The 22,250-nt window shown below is 40.5% G+C and overlaps 1 protein-coding gene across 4 annotated transcripts in view; it reads right to left on the bottom strand.

Annotated features, from left to right (window-relative positions):
- The window catches only part of ZNF507 (zinc finger protein 507), a 40,662-nt gene that overhangs the window by 10,387 nt on the left and 8,025 nt on the right, over positions 1-22,250 (bottom strand). For 2 of the 4 annotated variants that reach the window (XM_044987717.1, XM_044987719.1), the window contains exons 3-5: positions 20,008-20,113; positions 13,135-13,249; positions 260-364 (exon numbers count right to left, since the gene is read on the bottom strand). In XM_044987717.1, the coding sequence (XP_044843652.1) occupies positions 260-364; positions 13,135-13,249; positions 20,008-20,113 (326 nt within the window). Of the gene's footprint in view, positions 1-259; positions 365-4,855; positions 4,918-13,134; positions 13,250-20,007; positions 20,114-22,250 lie in introns of all 4 variants that reach the window. The other 2 variants (XR_006573583.1, XM_044987718.1) reach the window with 2 other exon arrangements.

Below are 22,250 nucleotides of genomic sequence, written 5' to 3'. Positions count from 1 at the left end.
ACATGATGCAACTCCACGTTTCGTCTCACATGGAGACACTAAGAATACCAAATTAGCTCCAATACTTTTTGCTTTTGTACGAGTGTTAATCAACTGGCAATAGAGAATAAGACAGGCAGAAAAAATAATTCATGACTACCTACCCAAGCTATTTTTTATTTAGATTACAGAGAAAGCAATGAATCTGAACTCCACTTTGTTTCATAAGGGAACAAAATCACACTACTACAGCTTTTGCCAACTCATAACTGTTACATACTTGTACTGTTCCATTAGCTGCACTGCCTGGTGCTCCTGTGGGTGGCGCCTCATATGACATTTCAAACTATTCATATTTGTTGTGGCGAAGTCACATACTCGACATCTGAAGAAACAACAACAAGTGAGTGATCCCAACACCCTGATTGACACAAATTAAAGCTCCAAGAGGTAGCAACAGGATATTTTTGAAAAACTGTGAGCTAGACTAATAATAATTTACTCAGGTCTAGATATTTATTATTATTATTTCTGTGTATCAGACCATGTAGATTTTCAGCATAAAAATCTCAGTGTAATAGTCATTTTTCATGAGGGCCAATTTCTACCCAGATTTACATCCTGTGAAAACTCCACTGAAATCAATGAGTTTCACAAACTCTAAAAGGGGCTCAGATACACCATGTCTATCCCAAGGGTAAGTGCCAGGCTATGTCAGATCAAGGCAAAAGCTTGCATTTTACAGGTATTGTATGTCATGTTCATGAGTGGATCTCATGCTTCAAGCCTACAAATTCTCCTTACTCCCTATGTTAAGACACTCACACCTTCCCATGTCACTTACATATTATCTTTCACTTATTAAGAAAACGTAAGCTCCAGATCATTAGATATCTCTTTTAAAAAAAAATAGAAATTAGAGATGAGATCAACAGGGCTGCAATTAGGTGGCCCCAGAAAAAGTTGACACATTACACTGCTTACATATTAGTTTTGTTATTGAATGTTTAATTTAAAAGTCAAAATATCCCTCCGTGAAAACAAATACATCCTAGACACCTCAAACTTAGATCTATGGCCATTGCACAATGTACATAAATACCAAAATACTGCAGGTAAAAATCAACCAACCTTCCTATAGATAGCAGATTAGAGCATCTCTTACTAAAGCCATTCAACTCAACTAAAATACTATCTGTATATAATTTTCAGGAATTTAGCTATTTCTTAAAAAACAAGATCTTACAGCTCAAATATTGTAGATATACACCACTCTTTACTCATTTTATAACTTTTTTTAAATAACCTATAACTAGAATACTTATTGCTACATAAGGCATGAAAGTCATGTTACCTGCATGGTTATTTCAAAGACATCCAGTAAACAATCCAGTATGTTATCTATGCAATTACAAAATACTTATCTGGCCAACAACACAAGGTATAATTTGCCTGCTCATTTCCTGTTCAAGTCAATAGGACTTACACACATGCCTCAGTATCTGGCCCTAACTATTGCTGATTTGACAGTTACCAAGTAAATAAGTATTCCAATTACATGATTTTTGTTTTGTAACTTAAAATATTAATGAGCATTACAACAAGGACTAACACCTAGACATACCGTACAACACAAACACAGGGAAAAAGGGAACAGGGGTTAGCTAACTTCTAAAGACTGAGTAGCTTCTCTTGATTTGCAGTTACATACAATATGTAGCACTTTTACAAAAATATAATGTAAAGAGCTTTGAGTGGCCACCTTTCAACGCTCAAGAGGCAGAAGCAATTTAAATCTTGCCACGAGAGTGTGACATTCTGTACCTTGGGGGAGCACCCTGTAACCCCCCCATATTCCTCATCAGTATATAACTGTGATATTACATATAAAGCATGCCTTGTAAGGTATCAGGGGAAAGGTTACGATCTGCTGAAAGTCATTTCTCTATCCATATATGTATATCAGTAAATGCATGTGATGTTATGAGAATTTTGTTGTATAGTTGTCTCTAAAACATGCTGTAAATTGGGGAATCAGCCAGATATTAGCTCCCCAGAGGCAACAGTAAGGAAAGTAACCCAACGTCCGGGCGGGGTGTGAAACAATCCATCAACAGCCATTGTCCAGCAAGGGAGCTACAATTCAATGACTCACCTGCATAAGGCCACACCAAGGGGATTGCTCAACTTTGCCTGAAGACTCAGCAATGCCCCTCAGGCATACCTGGACTTGTGTTCTACAAGCACATGGAATGAGGGTATAAAACTGAACACAGGGGGCCCAGGCATGGCCTTTTCTCCTGCCCCCACCTATGCTGCAAGCAACTAAGGGTATGTCTACACTTCCAGAGTTTTTGCACTGTAAATTTCACCAGTCCGGTGAAAGTAAAGCGCTGGTTTGTGTACTCAATTCCTCAGGTGTCAGAGTGTTTACATTAGCAGCACTTCCAATGATGGTGTGTGTGTGTGTGTGAGAGAGCGCGCGCTCTCGATCGCAGGGCACAGCCTCCTCTCTTGCAAACACTGATAAGCTCCAGTAGCTCAGCATTGCTCCAAGCAGGGGATCATTTGCTCCATAAAGCAGGCATTGTCACCTGGCCAAATAAGTGAACACTTGCCAAGAAAACAAAAAGTCATTGGGAAGTGTAGACGCTCCCATGGTTTTTGCACAAAAAAGGGACTTTTTCTGCTTTAAATGGCAAGTGTGGACATGCCCTAAGGCCTTGTCTACACTGCCACTTTACAGCACTGAAACGTTCTCACTCAGGGCTTGGCTACACTTACGGTTTGCAGCGCTGGTAGTTTGCAGCGCTGGTCATCCAGCTGTGTAGGAGCAGCGCTGGTGTGTGGCCACACTCACAGCTACCAGCGCTGGTGTGTGGCCACATTTGCAACATTTGCAGCGCTGTTGGGAGTGCTGCATTATGGGCAGCTATCCCAGCATTCAAGTGGCAACAACGTGCTTTTCAAAAGAGGGGGGTGGAGGGTGGTGTACTGTGACAGGGAGCAGGGAAGATAGAGTGGATTTTTGGAGCCAACACTGTGTGTTAGTTTCCTGGATTGAAAAATCACAAAATGTTCACGAGCCCTTAGTCTTAACTCTTAATTGCAAACAGCCTGCCTCCAACACGGACTCCCCGCTGTTTCACTCACTCCCTGTGGTGTACTGTGACAGGGAGCGGGGAAGAGAGAGAGAGTGGATTTTTGGAGCCAACAGTTTAACTTCCTGGATTGAAAAATCACAAAATGTTCGCGAACCCTTGGTCTTAATTGCAAACAGTCAAGCAAACATTCACTCCCTGCCTCTCATTTGATCGTTCACAGCCAGGTACAGATAGCTCCTGTTTGCTGTGATCAGTGTTTGTTTTTTAGATAAGCAGTTCAACGGAGCTCCGATCGGAGTTCACAACAAAACAAAGAGAGGCTGCATAACAAAACAAAGAGAGTAATTTAGTTAAAAGCTTTCTGGGATATCTCCTTATTCCCTGGAGGCCAATAAAAGCGCTGGTGTGTGTCCACACTTGATGAGCAGCGCTGGATCACCAGCGCTGCAATCGCTACACCCCAACCTGGCCAGGTGTACAGCCAGCGCTGCAGCCAGGGAGTTGCAGCGCTGGATGTGCCTTGCAGGTGTGGACGGTTACTAATTGCAGCGCTGGAAAGCCTCTACCAGCGCTGCAACTTGCAAGTGTAGCCAAGCCCTCAGAGGTATGAAAAAAACCCCTCTGAAGTGATGCAAGTTTCAGCGCTGTAAAGTGGCAGGGTAGAGCGTGCACCAGTGCTGGTAGCTACTCCCTTTGTGGTGGTGGTCTTTTTTCTTTTTTTCTCGCAGCGCTGGTGCTGCAACTCCGCAGCAGCGCTTTAACATTGGTAGTGAAGATATACACTAAAACACTGAGAAGCATACAACACTCCAACAGAAGGAGGAACAAACTTGTATATTAAGGACTGCAATATCTAGTGGGGGTGAGAAACTGCTTAAGATAGATGTTGCCCAGTCTAACAGGGTTGAGAGTTTATACTCATGCTTATATTTTCTTTTCTTTTGGTAACTAACTCTGAATTTTTGCCTATCACTTAATATCTATCTTTTTTATAGTCAATAAATTAATTTAACTGTTTGTCTTTACCAGTGAGTTTGTATGAAGTGTGTGGCAAATCTCAGGTTTTGCAAAGGCTGGTGTATAACCACTTTCCATTGCTGAATTAATAAATCTGCACCGCCCATCTTGAGCAGTGCACGATGGTATATTCCTGAGGTACAGTGCTGAGAGCTGGGGGCATTTGACTCTGGTGCCTTTCCCTGTGTGATTCATGAGTGGCTCTGGGAGTATCTGTGCAATCTAGCTGGGTGTGGAGTTCCACATGCAGTTGTGCTGAGTGATAACAGCACCTGGAGGAGTTTGCTGCTGGTCACTAGCAAGGCATTATGAGAGACAGTCCAGGCTAGAGAGAGTTAAGGGGGCACAGCAGTCCCACAGTCCCAGGCTGCACCCCGGGGAGATCCTGTCACAGAGACAATGGTCTTTAATTTGTCCCTTAACAGACAACCCTGCCAAAGAAAAAAATCAGAAATCTGTATCCACCACCAGTAACTTAGCTAGCTTAAAGACTGATTCAGTATGCTGATAGGACAAAACAGACCCTGGATATTTTGTGTGTTCTCTCTGCTTTTGACAACAGGCTGCTTGAAACAACACAAACACCCAAAACCACTTGGACAAAATGGTTTAAAATGAAAGGGAGAACACATTCAAAATAAACTCAATGTGCATAGAATACCACTTAGTATATAGAAACTAAATCAGTATAGGGGAATAAGTTAGATCTTAAATCACTGCATATCTGGCATTTAAGTTTCTCCAGAAATATTCACCTTCACAAAAGCAAGCAGGTCAAAGAGGCTCTCACAAGTTTGTCCTCGCTAAAGCTGATATCCTATGAAACAATAGATTTAATCACAAGGACTGCAATATTTACCTATACATTTATTCATTCTGCCTTTCCCCAGGAGCTTTCCTTGTCTCCTCAGAACGCTAATCACTATTTCTCACATACCCCACCTTACAAATCTATGTCAAGGCCAAATTTCTGCTCAAAGGAGACTTCAGTAGGTTCTTCTTCATAAACCATAAGCAGGGTGGATAAAAATTGATTTTTTTTAAATAAAAAAATCAGACTTTTATTTAAACTGGATTGATTTTAATTTAAATTATAATTTTTTAAAAAAAATATTGTTTACAATGAAATCTTAATTTAATACAAGATATGTTAAGACCTAAACTTATTATAATCTCTTAAAACATTTAAATACAAAATTAAATATGCTGAATCCATAAGCTTCTATCAAAAACTTTGAGTCAAAGGCTGCTTTTCTATTTAAAAAAAGAATCAGGGGAAAAAATCTGACTTTTGAAGTCAAGCTTTGTAAATTATGGCACAATAGGCCATCTACTGTATTAAAGGCTTGATCCTCTCAGGGAAGAGGCACAGAGCATGCAACCAGAAAGAAGCAACTCTGTTGTCAAAGCAAGAACACTGTGAGAAGAAGGGACAACATACTTCAGGGTGCAGCCTCTACTGTTGATTTCAAGACCTGGAAACTGGAGAAAAAACTTCCATGGCTGCACATCATTTAAAAAAAAAAAAAAAAGACCCTATTTGGGAATATTTTTGAAGAAATTCCTGTACCTCTGGGTAAAAAACAAATATGCCAAATGTAAACAGTGCAACAAAGAGGTGAAGGGCCTGGTTGTCAGAATGAAACATTATGAAAAATACTTCTCAGAAAACAATGACTTTGAAGATGATATGGACATGTATCAACAATCTGGGTCAGCTGGTTAGTAAACTTATTTTTGCACCATTCTTATGATCTACCTACCATGTTTTACTATGCTAATAAATTATATCTTAGATTGTCACAAATTTGTGTTTTGGGCAGATTACTTATCAATTTCAAAATGTTTATATTCAAAATATATTTGGTATGTTAGTTTGTGGGACCAGGGCCGCCCAGAGGATTCCGGGGGCCCGGGGTCTTCGGCGGCGGGGGGCCCTTCCATTCCGGGACCTGCCGCCAAAGTGCCCCGAAGACCCGCGGCGGGAGCCCCCCGCCGCCGAATTACCGCCGAAGTGGGACCCGCCGCCGAAGCGCAGCCCGTTCTTCGGCGGTAATTCGGCAGCGGGGGGGGGGGGTCCCCGCCGCGGGCCTTCGGGGCACTTCGGCGGCGGGTCCCGGAACAGAAGGGCCCCCCGCCGCCGAAGACCGGGCTGCGCTGCGGCAGCGGCGGGTCCTGCTTCCCTCCCAGCCTCTTACCCGAGCGTGTCTCCGGCGGGGCCAAAGCTCCGTCCCGCTCAGAGCCGTGTGGTGAGGGGGCGGGGCTGGGAACTCAGCCTGGAGCTCGCAGCCCCGCCCCCTCCCCACGCCGCTCTGAGCGGGGCGGGGCTCAGGCCCCGTTGGAGCTCCCAGCCCCGCCCCCTCACCACGCGGCTCGGATCGGGGCGGGGCTCAGGGGCTCGGCCGGAGACTCGGCGCTTGATGCGCTGAGGCTCCAGGAGAGGGGCGGAGGCGGGAGCCTCCACTCTTCTCTTGGGGGCCCCTGCGGAGCCCGGGGCCCGGGGCAAATTGCCCCCTTTGCCCCCCCCTCTGGGCGGCCCTGTGTGGGACTATTTATTACATTTTTACTGTTACTTCTGGACTTCTGAAATTACTTTTTATTGCTCAATATGATCCTAGGTGAAGATTTCCTGTTTTAAAAGTAAAGTTTATTAGGCACATATGAATTTTAACATTTACAATTTTTCTTCCCCCTAGCTGTTTGGTAGGTTACTAGAGATAAGGGTTTAAATAGATTGAGATAATCCTTATGATTTATTAATTATTATCCCTACATAACTAGGCTGAGAATAAATTATATAATTTTAAACAGTGGTACACACAGCTGCTGTAGGAGTAATCTTTAATTTACAATCTATTTGTTTTAAATCAGTGCACTGAGTAGCACTCAGTGAGTGACTATCATTTTTTTCACGGTACATCTCAGAAATAAGGGGTTATTAAGATTCATCATTTGTAATGTCTATAACTTCAGATTCATCTGCTGTTACCACCAGCAGTGTTTCAACTAAACATACGACAGCCAGTAAATTACTTGTACAAAAAATCCAAAAGAAATCAAAACTTAGTCATGCAGTAAAACAATGGACGAGTTCATAACCAGGACCAACAAATTCCAGCAAGGCTCCATAGATGAAAAGATTGCTTGGTTCATTTCTGCAACAAGTTCTCCTTTTCATCTTGTTCAGAACAAATATTTCATTGACATGGTTCAACCATTATGATGAGGCTATATTTCACCTACTGGATCAAACACTGCTGGATGCAGTGTCTCAGAAGGAAATTGAACAATGTGTAAAAAACATTGACAGGAAATTCGTTACTATGAGTATAGATGGGTGAAGCAACATATACAATTATCTAGGAATATGTGCTTGTGTGACAACAGATGATGGCATTTGTCTATCTTACAGAAACAACTGCTATATTAGGAAATGCCCATACATTAGAATACTTTAAGTAGGAGCAGTAAAAGTTATAACAAACTTTGAACAAAACTTCAAGTGTCAAGTGCATAGCTTTGTCACAATGTTGCAAATGTAGCACAGATGAGAAGAAATCTAGAAGAAGATAATGAAGAGAACCTGAATTTATAACACATGGGCACAGTGATTATATGATGCATCTTTTAACCAAATACTTAAATACAATTCCAGGAATAAAGGAAAATGCTGAAATTGCAAAACACTTCCATAACAACCCCTTTGCTTCAGGTTTACTGAAAAGAGCAGGAGGATCCAAGCTAATTCTTTGCCAATACGTACAATGAAATTCAGTGGCTGACTGTTTTGAACTATTTATTAAGATCTGACCTTTTCTGATGACAATTTGTGAAGAAAAATCATGACTAAATAGATGGAACTATCACAGCCAACATATTTGAAATTGGACTAAAGAGAAATCTAGAAGATATACTGAATACACTGAAACCTACACCTTTACCCTGATATAACGTGACCTGATATCACACAAATTCGGATATAACGCGGTAAAGCAGTGCTCCGGGAGGGGCAGGGCTGCGCACTCTGGCAGATCAAAGCAAGTTTGATATAACGCAGTTTCACCTATAACGCGGTAAGATTTTTTGGCTCCCGAGGACAGTGTTATATTGGGGTAGAGGTGTATTTCTGTAGCCTTGGACAAACTGCTGCTGTTGGAATTTGGAAAGAACTTCAAGAGACGTTGAAGAAAGAAATATCCAACAACAAAGTTAAATTGCAGGCAGTAAAGAAGCAGATGGCTGAAGCACTTACTCCATTTAGTTTTCTCTACAATATTCTCAACTCGAAGTACCAAGGTAGACGCATAATCGCTCAAGAAGATACTGCTGACATGACATAGGTATCTCATCATCACCCATCAATTATGCCAAACAAAATAAATGTCAAAGACAGAGGTGAACCATTCATACAGTACATGTTTGTTGATGATGATTTAAAGATAGTCACACCACTGAACTGGTGGGAGTCACTACTTTAAGCACCTGGGATCAGAGTTTGGTGAAGTACTAAACCAGCTTTTCACTGTAGTAGCTTCTTCTGCAGGCAACAAATGTTTTCTTCATTTGGACTAATTCATTCAAAGCTGCAAAATGGACTGGGAGTTGAAAAAGAGGGAAAACTTGTCCTTCTCTTCAAGTCAATGAAAAGAACAAGGAGAGAGAGGATGAGATCTAGTAGTTTTAACAGTGTGAAGAACAACCTAAGTAACTTAGGAGGCTGTTGTCTCATTTTCAAGAGACTTTGGTGAACAGAAATTTAAGCTCAAGTCACTTTCAATGTAGGCATAAGTGAAAATTTTCCCAGGCTGACATGAAATAATCAGTTTTAATTCATTGACTACAGTTAATCCCTCTGTTCCTTTAGTAAATCATTTAATTGTAAATGTGAAACACATTTTGATAAGAAATTTTGTATCCAAAATGTTTGTTTGTTAATAAAAATAGATTTTATGCTGTTTTGTGTGTTTAAATTCCAATTACCATCCTAATGCAGCTTGACACTAATTATGAGCAAAAAGTTAATTGTCTAGTAAATAAGAATTTCATTCACCATTTTCTAACATACTAAAAATGTACAATAAATAAGCATCTAAAATATTAAGCTATATAATTGCTTAAATAAATGAATATAGTTATAGTGTACTCTCCTTGGTAGCTAAAAGATGTACCCAATCTACTGTAAAGGCACTATTTAGTTGTAAATCTACATGTTTTAATGGTTATATCAACCAATAAACATGCACCTTTTTTAGAAAATAAATGAAGTACAAATGGAAAAGTTATTAAGATCAATGATTTAAATTGAGGATTTCCATTTAGTGATTTAAATCAGTTCACCCTGCCCATATCACCAGTGTCAAGTAACAAGAAATTCCCTGTTCCCTTTAATTTTATTGTTGTGAATTTTAATCCTTTATTGTTTCCTAATCAGGGTGACAGTTATCCATAAAAGTTATTTTGGAACACACACTCCAACTTCTGTTGCACCCTTCATCTCGAAGTACAAGAGTACACGTACATCAAAGTGCAGCCAACTCTTGAGTTGGCAGCAGTACAAAACACATGGCAGAACAATGGAGGGAAGACATTTTGGACAAAAACGTGGACAAGTGAAAAGTGCCATGGAATTTTTAACATGAGCAGACAAGATTTCAGCTTTTAAGGTTTTCAGTTTCTTATCTTCAAGATTTCTACAGAGCAAACTTCATGACACTCAATTTATTAACCCACCATTTGAGGCTTAAGAGCAGAGGCTTAAACTCCTCAGGGTTGTGCTCATCATTCTAGAGACTCTAGATATTCCAAATTCAATGCCTAGTTTAAATAATCTCCTTTTGGCTAACGCTTATATATAGCTTTGCCCAATCGTTTCTCACTTTTAAGAGGTGCTGAAGTATCTTGCAATGATGTGCATAGAACTGACTCCCTGGAATAACAAAATACTTATGGGTAAACAGGAAAAAAACTGGAGGCTAAACAGCCATTTTTAGGGACACAACATTTGATTATCTAGTTGTAGGTGTATAATTATTTTTACGATGTAAACCTCCCCACCAGCCCTTCTCACAGGATGATGTGAGATGTTCTGTTCTTAGTCTAGCACTGAGGATCTCAAACTGTGGTTCAGAGAGCATTTGGTAGGATCTGATGAGAACTGACTGATCTCAGTGTGCTGGTTCTTCTTGTTTCTAGTTTCTATATTGCATTAAAAACAGTTAAAAACCCCACTTTAATATGACATTTCCATGTAAGCAATCATTGTAGCTGTCATGGGAATATTATGGGATTGTGAATGGCTGGGCAGGTGTCCATTATCTACCATGGTGTGATCCATACTGTGGAAAGGTTTGAGAACCCCTGGTCTATCCGATTGAGATTAGTCCTATCTCTGTGTTATTTGAAAGCTTCATACTGAGGTGTCAAAATAAATTTCAAAGGTTATCAGATGAAATATGAATAATGTTAGTCACGTATGGCTGATTATCAGAAGCTGGTGGAGCTATAATAGCTATATAGTAGCTATAATATGGCTGCATATTACAGATTGCTGTAAAACCTGCTACAAAGTGTCCTAACTATGGGTTTCAGGAAGCAGAACGAGCAATAATACAGGCTTCTGTGGGATTAATTCAGACAGACATGGGATATGGGGCTCTCCGCAGCCTCTGCTCTTCCTGCTTCAGGCCAAGCAACAATGGGGGGAAGGAAGATTCTGAGGCAGGAAAGGGTGGGAGGTTGAGCTGGGGAACACTGTGGGGGTGATAAGGAAGAGTGGGGAGGAGATTTAGTGGTTTTAGGAAGTGTTTTTCTAGGTCTGATGGAGGAAGGAGGTGGGTTTCTAAGTCTGAGGAGAGTATCCTCAAATGAGGGGAAAGGTGACTTAGGTGTACAGAGGTTGTTAGGAAGTAAAGAGATTGAGCTAAAGGATGGATAGGAAGTGTTCCTGATCCTGGTGGGGGATGTTAGCAGAAAGGTGGGGAAGTTATTCTGGAGTAGTTTGACATGAGAGTTTGCATGGGGAGGGTAGGAAGTGGGTGAGGACAGGAAAGGAGGAATTCTGGTACCTTCCACCTCAGTACTTATTTCAAGAACCAGCCATCTCTGATTGTAGCTGATATTTTCTGGTTTGTTCCTTTCTTTCCTGCTGGAACCCTGGTTTTCCTCTTCACTGTCAAGTTTGAATGAAGAACTCTTGGGAATCTAAAGGAGGGACACCCCCCTCCCCAATAAAAAGGCTCTTCTTATAAGTCTTTGATTCTAAAGCAAATCTCCAAGTTTTACCAGATCTCTGTGAAGACACTATGACATCCCACATTTGGCTTTGTGACAAAACATCTTCTAGCTGCCTGTAAGTATACTTTTGGAAAAACATTCTAGAATACCAATACTGAAGCACTGTCACAAACAAATTATGGTTTCTTTCTGTATAACACAACGCAGCTGGCTGAGTCACAGACAGTGGGATTTGAACCTGAGACCTCAATATCTGAAACCTAGAGCTTCTGCTACATGACCTAAAGGCCAAGTGTACTGGCTCAAAGCCTGTACAGACTCTAACTTCTGCTTTCCAGCCACTATAGAGGGGTAAAGTGCCACACTGAGTAAGTATGAATTACATTTGTTTGAATCTATACAACAAACAATGGAAAATTGCAATAGAAAAGGAACTATTTTAAAAAAAAAAAGCAAAAGGCAAGAGTAGTACACACTACTAACACAAATTATAGAAGCTTCTATATAGACCTATGAGGAAATTATTAAAATGTCTCTTATCTAAGATTGGTAACAATGAACCTATTGAAAACCTATGGGAAAATGGAGTGGTGTAGGGGCAAAGTACAGGGCAGAATTTTGCAATATCATGCAGTGCCCAATACATCATGGTTAAGGCTGTAGGCATGTCACAGAAGTCACAGATTCCGTTTCTTTCTGTGACTTCTGCAGCGGCCGGTGCATCTGGCTCAGGGGCAGCTCAGGCCAGATGCACCGGCCGCTGCTGGGGCAGTCTTGGGCCACTGCCCCCCGCCCCCCACCAGCAGCAGCAGAGTTTGGGTGTGGGCACGGGGCAGGGGGTTGGGACACAGGACAGGGTGAGGCGGGCTTTGGACAGCGCTTACCTGGGGGGCTCCCAGAGGTGGTGACATCCTCCTCGCTCAGCTGCTATGTGGAAGCATGGCCAGGCAGCTCTGCACGCTCCCTCCTCCCAGAGTGCTGACTTTGCAGCTCCCATTGACCGGGAACCTGGGAGCCCCCCAGCTAAGCGCCACCCAGAGCCCACCTCACCCCATCCTGTGGCCAAACCCCCTGCTCCCTCCCACACCCAAACTCTGCTGCTGCAGGGGGGGGAAGTGTGGAACCAGGTAGGGAGCCTGCCAGCCCCGCCAACCCCGCAGCACGAGCGTGGGTCCCGGGCCATGCATTTTTGTTTACTGCCTGTGACCTGGTCAGTGACTTTTACTAAAAATAGCCATGACTAAAATGTAGCCTTAATCATGGTTGCCCTCTCCCCACTCCACTGAGGTATTTGAACCTTGTTATTTGTGTCTTAGCAGTTTAAAACAAAGCTTTAAAGTTTTAAAAATGACTGGGCGTAACCCTCTGCAGTGGAATGAATCCAAAATGAACTCAACTGCACAGGAAATCCAGAAATCAGCCACACTTCAATTGAAGACTTTAATGAAGTATCTAATGTAAAATATGGTAACATTTTCATTATTTCCCCCTCCAAAGTGTCACATTTCATTGTTTCAAATTCAGAAAACACAGCTGATAAGCACAACTGAAGATACATACTGTAGCACCATGAAGCTTATTGGATCCTAACTATATAGTTTGAATGAGCCAGCAGCTCCCTCCATTTTTGAATGGATTCGTTTAATTTGCCTTTTAGTAAAACGTTGAAACTCATATTAAATGCTTTCTACAATGATACCCTTAAAAACAAACTGTCATTAAAATAAACACGAGCAATTTAAACTTTTAAGTTAAACGGTTCAAAAGCCCAGCATTAGTGAACAACAATTAAGACACTCACCTGTATGGCTTATCAGAGTTATGAATCCGTCTGTGATTTCGTACCCCAACATATGTTGTGCTTGTGTAGTCACACACATCACATCTATAGAGTTTCTGGACTGAAGGCTTATTCCCTGTACACAATAGATTTAATTGTTTTAGAAATATGTTTTTTTTTCTACTATAGGAAGTTCTAAGATGATAGTTTCAGCATTGAATAGAATTATGAAACATGAATTATCAACATTTTGAAGTGATATTTCAACACTGAGGCAAACTAGAAATGGACATTATACATAATAAATGTAAATTTAGTTTGCCAGTGCTCTTCTGCATGCTCCCTGCTATTTATTAGAGCTATTCATATTTTAGGAAGTACATTCTCCCTCACAATCCAGCCTCTCCCCTTCCCTGGTTCCTGCAATCAGATCATAATCTCAGGTTTGTAATATTATAAAGTGATGCTATAGAAACTGCTGGGCTCAGCATTTCCACTGTAGAATCAAGTCAAAGGAAAAGGTAAGCACTAAGAAAAAAGAAACAATTAACAACAGAAGAAACAAAATCAAAAGCTTCCTGAAAAAGATCTGCTAGGCGAGCCATTTTATCTCTCACTCACACCCCATCATCATCTTAAAAGAGTTTGGGATCTTCAGATTTAGGGTATTATATAAACCATTAAGGAGATAATCTAGATTTTTGTAAGAACTAAAAAATGAGTGTAAACAGAGGAAAATATTAACTTTTTTCAGTCTGAAATACCAAAGTATTTCCTTTCTGGGACTGACCTCTCAGCCAATGTAAGACATTTAAGCTGTGCTTTTCTTCTTGCAACTGGAAGCTAGTTCAGATTCATCAACAAGGTTCTGGAGCTTGGTTACAACCCTTCCATCCTCATACCAAGTTCTTATTAGTAGATTACATTTAGAAATACCTAACTGTGTTAGATACATACATGGGCCTTGAAACGACCAGGGTGTAGATTACTGGAAAACTTTTCAAGTGGGACAGAGAGGGGTAGAGAGGAATCCCTGAACCAAAGTCATCAGGTAACAAGTTTTCCATTCTGGATCCTGACATTTCCTCTATCTGAGACTTGTGATGTGGCAAGCAGAAAGGAAAAGTTAGTAGGAGGGAGAAATAGCTACGATAGAAGGGAGAATGTCCCCTGTCCCTAAAAATAATAACCGATTTTGAGACCATCTCTTGGAGCACCTTCCTGCAGAAGGATGCTTCCACAGAGGAGCAAAGGTCAACCTTTTAGACCTTTATAAACATATGCTGATCTGGCAGCCATACAGATTTCCACTTTAGTGATGATGCTCTTTTTGCCTAAGAGCCTGTATTGAGTGCTCTCTCATCCATTCTGGACTGTTTGGGTTTTTTTGGTTTTTTTTTTTTTTTGCAATTGAATAAGAATATAGACATTTTCCTGAAATGGTCATTTTTACTAAGATATATTTTAACAGTAGTTCTCATATCTACTACATGCCATACTCGGGTGTTGAGAACTGGGCAAATTAAGAAAGGATGATTTCCTATGAAGTATGAAGGAAACTTGACCTGGAAATGAATGATTCTGGGATTCAAGAAACACTTTGTCCTTTGCTGAAGACACAATAAGTTTCAAATTTTGTAAGAACAGAGATTTCAAAAACTCTTCTTTGCTGACATGATTGTGACCAGGAAGCAGCTCTCTGCCTTCCTCCTCACCGGATGGGTCATGAGGGCTTGTAGTATTGTTAGCAGAGTCCAGATAGGGAAGAAAGGTTTCCCGGTTGGTTTGGATACACATTGCCATAACGAACCAGGCGACTTACAAGACACTACATGAGCCTGTTTTTGATATTGCATCTTGTGTTTCAGCTTTAAACAATGATGGGAAGTCAGACTCAGGGAAGAAATCTAGAAAAACTATAAGGTCTGGTTTCCTACATTTGATCCTTCTATTTTAACAGGAGAATTTTGTCCTTGTGAATGCTAAGACATAAAAGGCTTGTGGTGAGACTAGGAGTATCCTGTCTTGTTTAAGATTTGCCAGTCAATAGCCAAGCTGTCAGGCTCAGGTATTCTGAAATGTGTTATAGGGATTAGTTCTGCATAGGAGTTCCTTCCTGGAAAGATGGAGTGATTTTCGCAATGTCTCAACTTAGGTCCATGTACAATGGCCTTCTTGCCAATTTGGTTTGGAAAAAAAACCAACAACTGATCAATGTTTCCTCCTTTATCATCTCTTGAATTACTCCCAGTAGCTGAAGTAGGGGAAATGGCAGTGAAGAGTAGCAGAAGAAGGGGAGTCAGGGAGAGTTTGGGGCTTATCTTGATAATTTCTTGAGTGGTGAAGATAGTCCAATTTGCTGAGTCCCAAGAGCTGAACAGGTTGAAACAGTTTTTGTGAGGTGACTCCAGCAGAGTTTCCTCTGGTAGGGGAGTAGGATAGAGGGTGGATGCAGGAGCACAAACAAACAGCTCAGACTGAGACCCCCCTTCCCTGGCAGGGTTAAGAGTTGGGAGCATTCATGGAAGCATCCCTTTCTGTGGCTCCTGACAGAGTCAGATTTATAGATTCTAAGGTCACAGGGGATCACTGTGATCATGTAGTCTGACCTCCTATATAACACAGGACCATACAACTTCCCCCAAATAATTCCTAGAGCATCTCTTTTCCTTGCAGAAGGAACATCACCCCATTTAATCTGCTGTCTTAAGGAGGAAAATATTCAGCAGCTGGTCTAATTCAGGGAGCAAATACCCAGAAATTTCAGGCCCCCTAAAGGAAAGGAGAGAATGGAGGTGTTAGTGGGGAATGTGCTCACTGCTGCCCCCAAAATCAGCTTTAAAAGCCAGGACTGCAGTGGATAAGACAGGAGTCCTAAACTGCTGTTCTACTTGTGCTGCCAGAGTCACAGAATCTGACATACATAGGGGTTTAAATGTCTGCTGAGTGTTCTACGTTAACAGCGTTCCAGACCTTGTGTACAAGAGAAAGCACGTGGACAAGACCGAACTGCTTCTGTAATTTGCCAGAACTAAAACCCAGCCCAAATGCCTTGACCTAAAGGAGAGGTCAGGAATCAGAAAGATAAAACTGATAAAGGACAAACAATAACAAACAATATCAGAGAAGAATAAAGTAAGTCTGAATTAAACTTTAAGATTTAAAGTCTCCCAAGATCCAGGTGCCGATCAGCATTTGATTATAATCACTCCCAAAACTGAAATTTGACAGACCACATAAAAAGTGCTGAGGTTACTAATACTGTTAAGAATTTTTAGACATTCTTTTAATTTGTGAGCTGAAAGCTCTGATACTGTTACAACTAGCTCTATTCCAGATAGTAGGAATTGACGACACACGGGTTTAAATGTCTGCTAAGGGTTCTACATTAATAGTATTCCAGATCTCAGGTAGAAGGTGATAGATAGATAAACAGATATCAATTTAAAAAAGGGGATCCAAAATGAATGCTAACCTGGAAGCAACATTTTTAAAGAGATAAAGTAGCAAACCAATAATTTTCCAAATGTAATTAAAGAAAGTCTTACTTCAAATTTAATGTCATAATATGCAAATATACAAACTCGTTCTTCTTGATTCTTTAGAGCAAACATTTATTGAGTGAACAGCCTATTGTAATTAGACATTCAAAAACCACTTCCTCTACATTTCATTTCATTTTGTTTCATAGTTGGACAAATAAGTGATGTGAAAGTATTTTTTTTAAATACTTTACATTAATTTGAGGTTTGCAGACAGCTGATTTATCCTCCAAGTGAAAACCACTCCAAAAGTGACTAATAGCAGAGTTTAAACATGCAAAATCAAGTGGCAGCAACTGGACCTCTAGGCTGATACTACCAAGGATTTATTCTGCCAGCAATACATACACTTAATAGACATAAAAATTAGATAACTGCATATATGCACACTTAACAAAAAGTGACCCCTACATGCTTAACTCTGCTCCACCCATGAACTGAAACACATGGTGGAAAATTGCTCAATGTTCTGAGATCTCTACAAGATAAAGTGACATGGAATGATACTGGCCCTACATTCTTTGATTCAGCCTTATATTCATGAAAGCAAGGTACATCAGACTTTTCCCACAATGCATTCATTTATTACTGTACAAAAAAAACCTTCCATGAAGTTAGCATGGCAGCCTTATTAAGTTTGTATTAACCGCTTTTGTCACATTCGTTCAAACAGGTGGATACATATCTTTTGTATTCTGGAGATTAACATGATTTCAGTCTAGCACAAGACACCAATAAGGTCCAGACCACCCAGCAGAGCAGAAACTGTGAATGGCTTCTGCTATTGCACTCCCGCTTCAGTGAACTTTCTACTACAAAGTGCCTGCAGGCTCGGTTCCATTAGTGGGAATTAATTTGGTTCTGAATTTATTTTCTAGTAAGGAATTAGATATTTATTAGTTAGATGGCTTTAAAGAAAGAGTAGCTAACAAGATAAAAGGATACTGCAAAGAAATCTATTGCATAGTTAGAAGTGGCTAACCACCAGTCAGCTCACACTTGGGAGCAATTACTCGTACTAGTCACCAGTTTAGATTTATTCTTTAACAAAAAGCAGTTAAGTTATAGTTAAATTGCCAGTTTGGAATTATTTTCCTTCCCCCATGATTTTGTGGGTTTTTTTGGAAGGGATTTGTGCACTGTGTATGTGGGAAATGACAAATCCTTATTCTAGCAGCAAGAACAGGTGCTCCTATAATGCAGCTTATTACTATAGTCCATTATTAGGCTTTACAATCCAATCATATCCAGTGTTATAATGCTTCCTTTAAGTTTACTGTATAACATGATGAATAAAGAGACGTTTAGGACTGACTATTTCATAAACAAAAAATGAAACTGTTCCAATTCAGAATCTCTCATATAAACAGATGCTATGCCATAAATTTCTTTATTTTGGGTAGTTTTATAGGGATGACATCTGTTTGACATGATGGCCTCTGTACTGCGGTAGTGCCATAATTTGATTGCAAATTGTTTTTGAAATAATTTAAGATTTCCAAAATATAATTTAATGGAAGTTTAAAAGGAAAAACATTTTTACTTAAATCATATTACCAACTTTAATTTGGGGTAAAAAACCATCTAAAATGAATGACTATAACATATTACATAAGGTAAAAATGAGTAAAAATTATTAAAACATTTAGAGTAAATTTAAGTCAGGCCCAGCTTCCTGAATAGGAGTTTCCCCTACCAGAGGAATTACAAGATCACGTCCTTAATTTGCAAGAATTGGAAAAAAAAATAATTTAAGAGCAAGATTTTCACAGATGACTAGCAGTTTTGGTTTTCTCAGTTTTTGGATCTTCAACAGAAACACCTTAAATGGGGCCAGATTTTCTAGAGGAGCTGCTCAGCACCTTCTGAAAATCAGGCCTCTTTCACATGTTTCAAGTTGGGCACCCAAAAACTGAGGCACCCAAAATCATTAGTCACTTTTAAAAACCTTGGATTAAACAATTGCAAGCATTGACAATGGTGATAATCTCAGCTGTGCAAACATTTATAACAAAAGCAAAACCAGCAACACTTATGTTCCATCACTTCTACAAAAATTCTCATGTTATTTCTTTTGAAAAATGCCGGGTGTGCTTGAAGAGTGCTTTTTTTTCTACTAAGGAGCTCTACCTGCGTGCCCATGCCACATCAAAAAATCAACCAACCAACCAAAACAAAACCCCCTACAAAATTCATCTAGCATTTTCTTGAACTTGGGCCTGAAGAAAGTAACAAAACACTAAAAGCTCAGTCTCCTGGAATTATTATATATATCTAAAACCCGGCTGGCTTCTAGGAGGACAAAAAAGTAACTATCGGGTAATTTTGTTTAGTGCTGGTGAGGTAAAAAACTGATTTTTCTGACTTGTATATTTAATGTCAGAGCCATTTAATAAGAGCCAGCATGATCTAGTAGCATAATTATGGAACTGGGTGCCAGGAACTATAGTTCTAACTCTATTCTGACACTTACCACATGGCTCTGGGCAAATTACTAACAGCCCATACTTGCTCACATTAAGCAGTATCTTCATTACTCCATGAATGGTCCCACTGATTTCAATGGGATTACTTTTGTCCTTACAAAACATGAGTAAGGGTGACAGAACTGGGCCCTTAGCCACTTTGTTGTTATACATATTACAACACACCTAGAGGCCCGAACTGAGATCTGGGTCCCATTGTGCTAAGTGCACACATACATACACACATTGCAGGAGACCGTTCCTGCTCCAAAGAACTTACAAACTAGATAAAAAAGACCAATAAAGAGTGGTAGAGGAAACAGAATGCTTTATTTATTTATTCCCCCTCATGTAAACTGGGAAATATCTTTACCTACTGTACTTAAGTGATATGATTGATGCTTGCATAATAAAGATACAATAAAATAATTTTGAAGTATGACATTCAAGAGCGTGTCCATGTGAGTATGCTTATTTGATGTTCCACAACTCTAAGTTATTTGAAAGTCTATTAAAAAAAATAATCTTTTCTACATCCACTATGTAATTTTCTAAAAATATTTCTTAAAACCCAAAGGACATTAGTCCATAAAGGACTATGTCCACGGCAATTGATATTTTAAAAAAGAAGTGATCTGAGCTATCCCAGTGCACACACATAAAAATATCTCCACTGGTTAAAGACACTGCTTGTCAAATGCTGATTGGGTATGTCAAAACCATGCAATTTTCCCAAGCCTTCTGAAAACCCCACACACATTTAGGCTGAGAGTAAGTAACAGTTTTCTGCCTAAATGGAAGTTTTGAGAAACATAATACAACACACCAGTAGCAACACTATACATTTTACTCTTTACTGGTATCTTATGTAAAAATATATACAGTACCTTCTCTTTCATCTGCCTCACTGGAAACTATTAGTTTGTTAGATGTTGCTGTTGAGAGCAGATCTGGAAGACTATGTTGCTCTCTCTCATGATTTCGCAGCTGACTCTGTTAAAAACAAAAAAAAAAAATCACCTTTCCCTACAATATTTAAGTATAGACTCTATAAATACACAGTGGTCACTTCATGTTGCACTAACTTGCAAAGCTATTGTTAACATTTATACATTAGTTCGTAAGTATTTGCAGAATGCCTCAGTTAATTGACTAACTGTACTACATATAAAATGCAAAATATGGTACTAAGATGACAATTCACTGAATGAAATACTTTTGACTGTTTTAAAGAGTAGACGTTAGATATTTGACAAAGATATTAAATAGCAACAAGTTTTTTTTAAAGCAAAATCAATCAATAGAAAAAAGTGACCCGTTGAAGTAACTTCCTATACTTCTAAATGTAAAATAATTTTAAGATTAAACTTTTCTTCACATTCACATATAATATAGTAATATACTGAAACTCTCAAAGAATAATAAAATTCTAATAGGAAATATTTCTTCTCAATGGGGGATGGGGATAGGAGGGAAATAGGAGAAAAGAGGACTGGGTAGCTTAGGTTATTAGTAATAGGATAGAGAAGCTATCAGTTCTAATTCACAGGTTCAAATATGGACCAAGTCAGTAGTGCCTATGTTTTCTGGTGATTATCCAGTGGCTTAGATGAAAGATGTCATTACAGTTTCTACTGGCCATGACAAAAATTCTCAACTATGGAGGTGAAGTACTTTAATCTAAATGTTGTCCTCCTAAATTAGAATTGAACAGGACAAGCGGGCAAGTTTGCACTGCCATTGCCTGTGCTGATCCCAATTGTATGAATGACTAAAAGACTACAGTTACTAGTTCTACTGATATCTTTTCATAAGCACTAAATTCACATATAAATGCATCATCCTGCAACACTAATATACTAAATAGAGAGGCAAAACTGTGACCGTGGCACAGTATTCAGCTCTGGAGTGTAATTTTTCAGATTTGGTCCTCTGCATAACATCTGTTACATGAGGCAGCAAGAGAATGAGAAAAAGAAATTTTTATCTCTCAGCTGATTGTTCTGGGCTAACGTTTCTACAACAGCGGTTCTCAAACTGTGGGTCGGGACCCGAAAGTGGGTCAGGACCCTATTTTAATGGGGTCACCAGGGCTTAGACTTGCTGGAGCCTGGGGCCAAAGCCTGAGCCCCACCACCCAGGGCCAAAGCACAACAGCTTCAGTCCTGGGCGGTGAGGCTCAGGTTACAGCTGCCCTGCCTGGGGCCGAAGCCCTTGGGTTTTGTCTCTCCCCCTTCTTTCCCCTCCCCCACCTGGGGCAGCAGGGCTCAGGCGAGTTCAGTCTCCACTCCTGGGGTCATGTAGTAATTGTTGTCGTCAGAACGGGGTTGTGGCGCAGTGAAGTTTGAGAAACCCTGTCTTAGAAGAACGATCTCTGGTTTTGCACCCACTCCCAATGAGGGGTCATGTTTGAGTCCCCTTTGAAGGTCTGATCTATTAGGTTATCTAGATCAGGGGTGGCCAACCTGTGGCTCTGGAGCCACATGCGGCTCTTCAGAAGTTAATATGCGGCTCCTTGTATAGGAACTGACTCGGGGGCTGGAGCTACAGGCGCCAACGTTCCAATGGGCCAGGGGGTGCTCACTGCTCAACCCCTGGGGCTCTGCCACAGGCCCTGCCCCAATTCTACCCCTTCCCACCCTCTCCCCTCAGCCTGCCGTGCCCTCGCTCCTCCCCCACACCCAGAGCCTCAAGCATACCACGGAACAGCTGATCAGGAGGTGCGGGGAGGGAGGGGGAGGTACAGATCGGTGGGGCTGCTGGTGGGTGGGAGGCACTGGGAGCGGGGTGGGGGAGCCGATGGGGGCCTGCCGGCATATTACTGTGGCTCTTTGGCAATGTACATTGGCAAATTCTGGCTCCTTCTCAGGCTCAGGTTGGTCACCCCTGATCTAGACTATCCCCTCCCAATGCTTCCATTCCCTCCTGTTATTGCTACAGGTTAACAGGCCAGAAGTAGTCCATTAATGGGTCACTATGATGACTCTCAGTGAAAATGTAATATTTTTCACAAAGAAACAGAGGACACATAAAAGTAAATAACCTGAGGTTGCCAGACATGTTGCAAGAATACAGTAGTACAAGAGTAGTTCTAACAGTCTCCATTTGTAATGCCATTGCAGCCAAGGTG

Source organism: Mauremys mutica, chromosome 14 (assembly GCF_020497125.1).
Source record: "Mauremys mutica isolate MM-2020 ecotype Southern chromosome 14, ASM2049712v1, whole genome shotgun sequence".
Classification (NCBI taxonomy): domain Eukaryota; kingdom Metazoa; phylum Chordata; order Testudines; family Geoemydidae; genus Mauremys; species Mauremys mutica.
The sequence above is the reverse complement of the archived record's forward strand: the minus strand, read 5'-3'. Positions and strand labels throughout refer to the sequence as shown.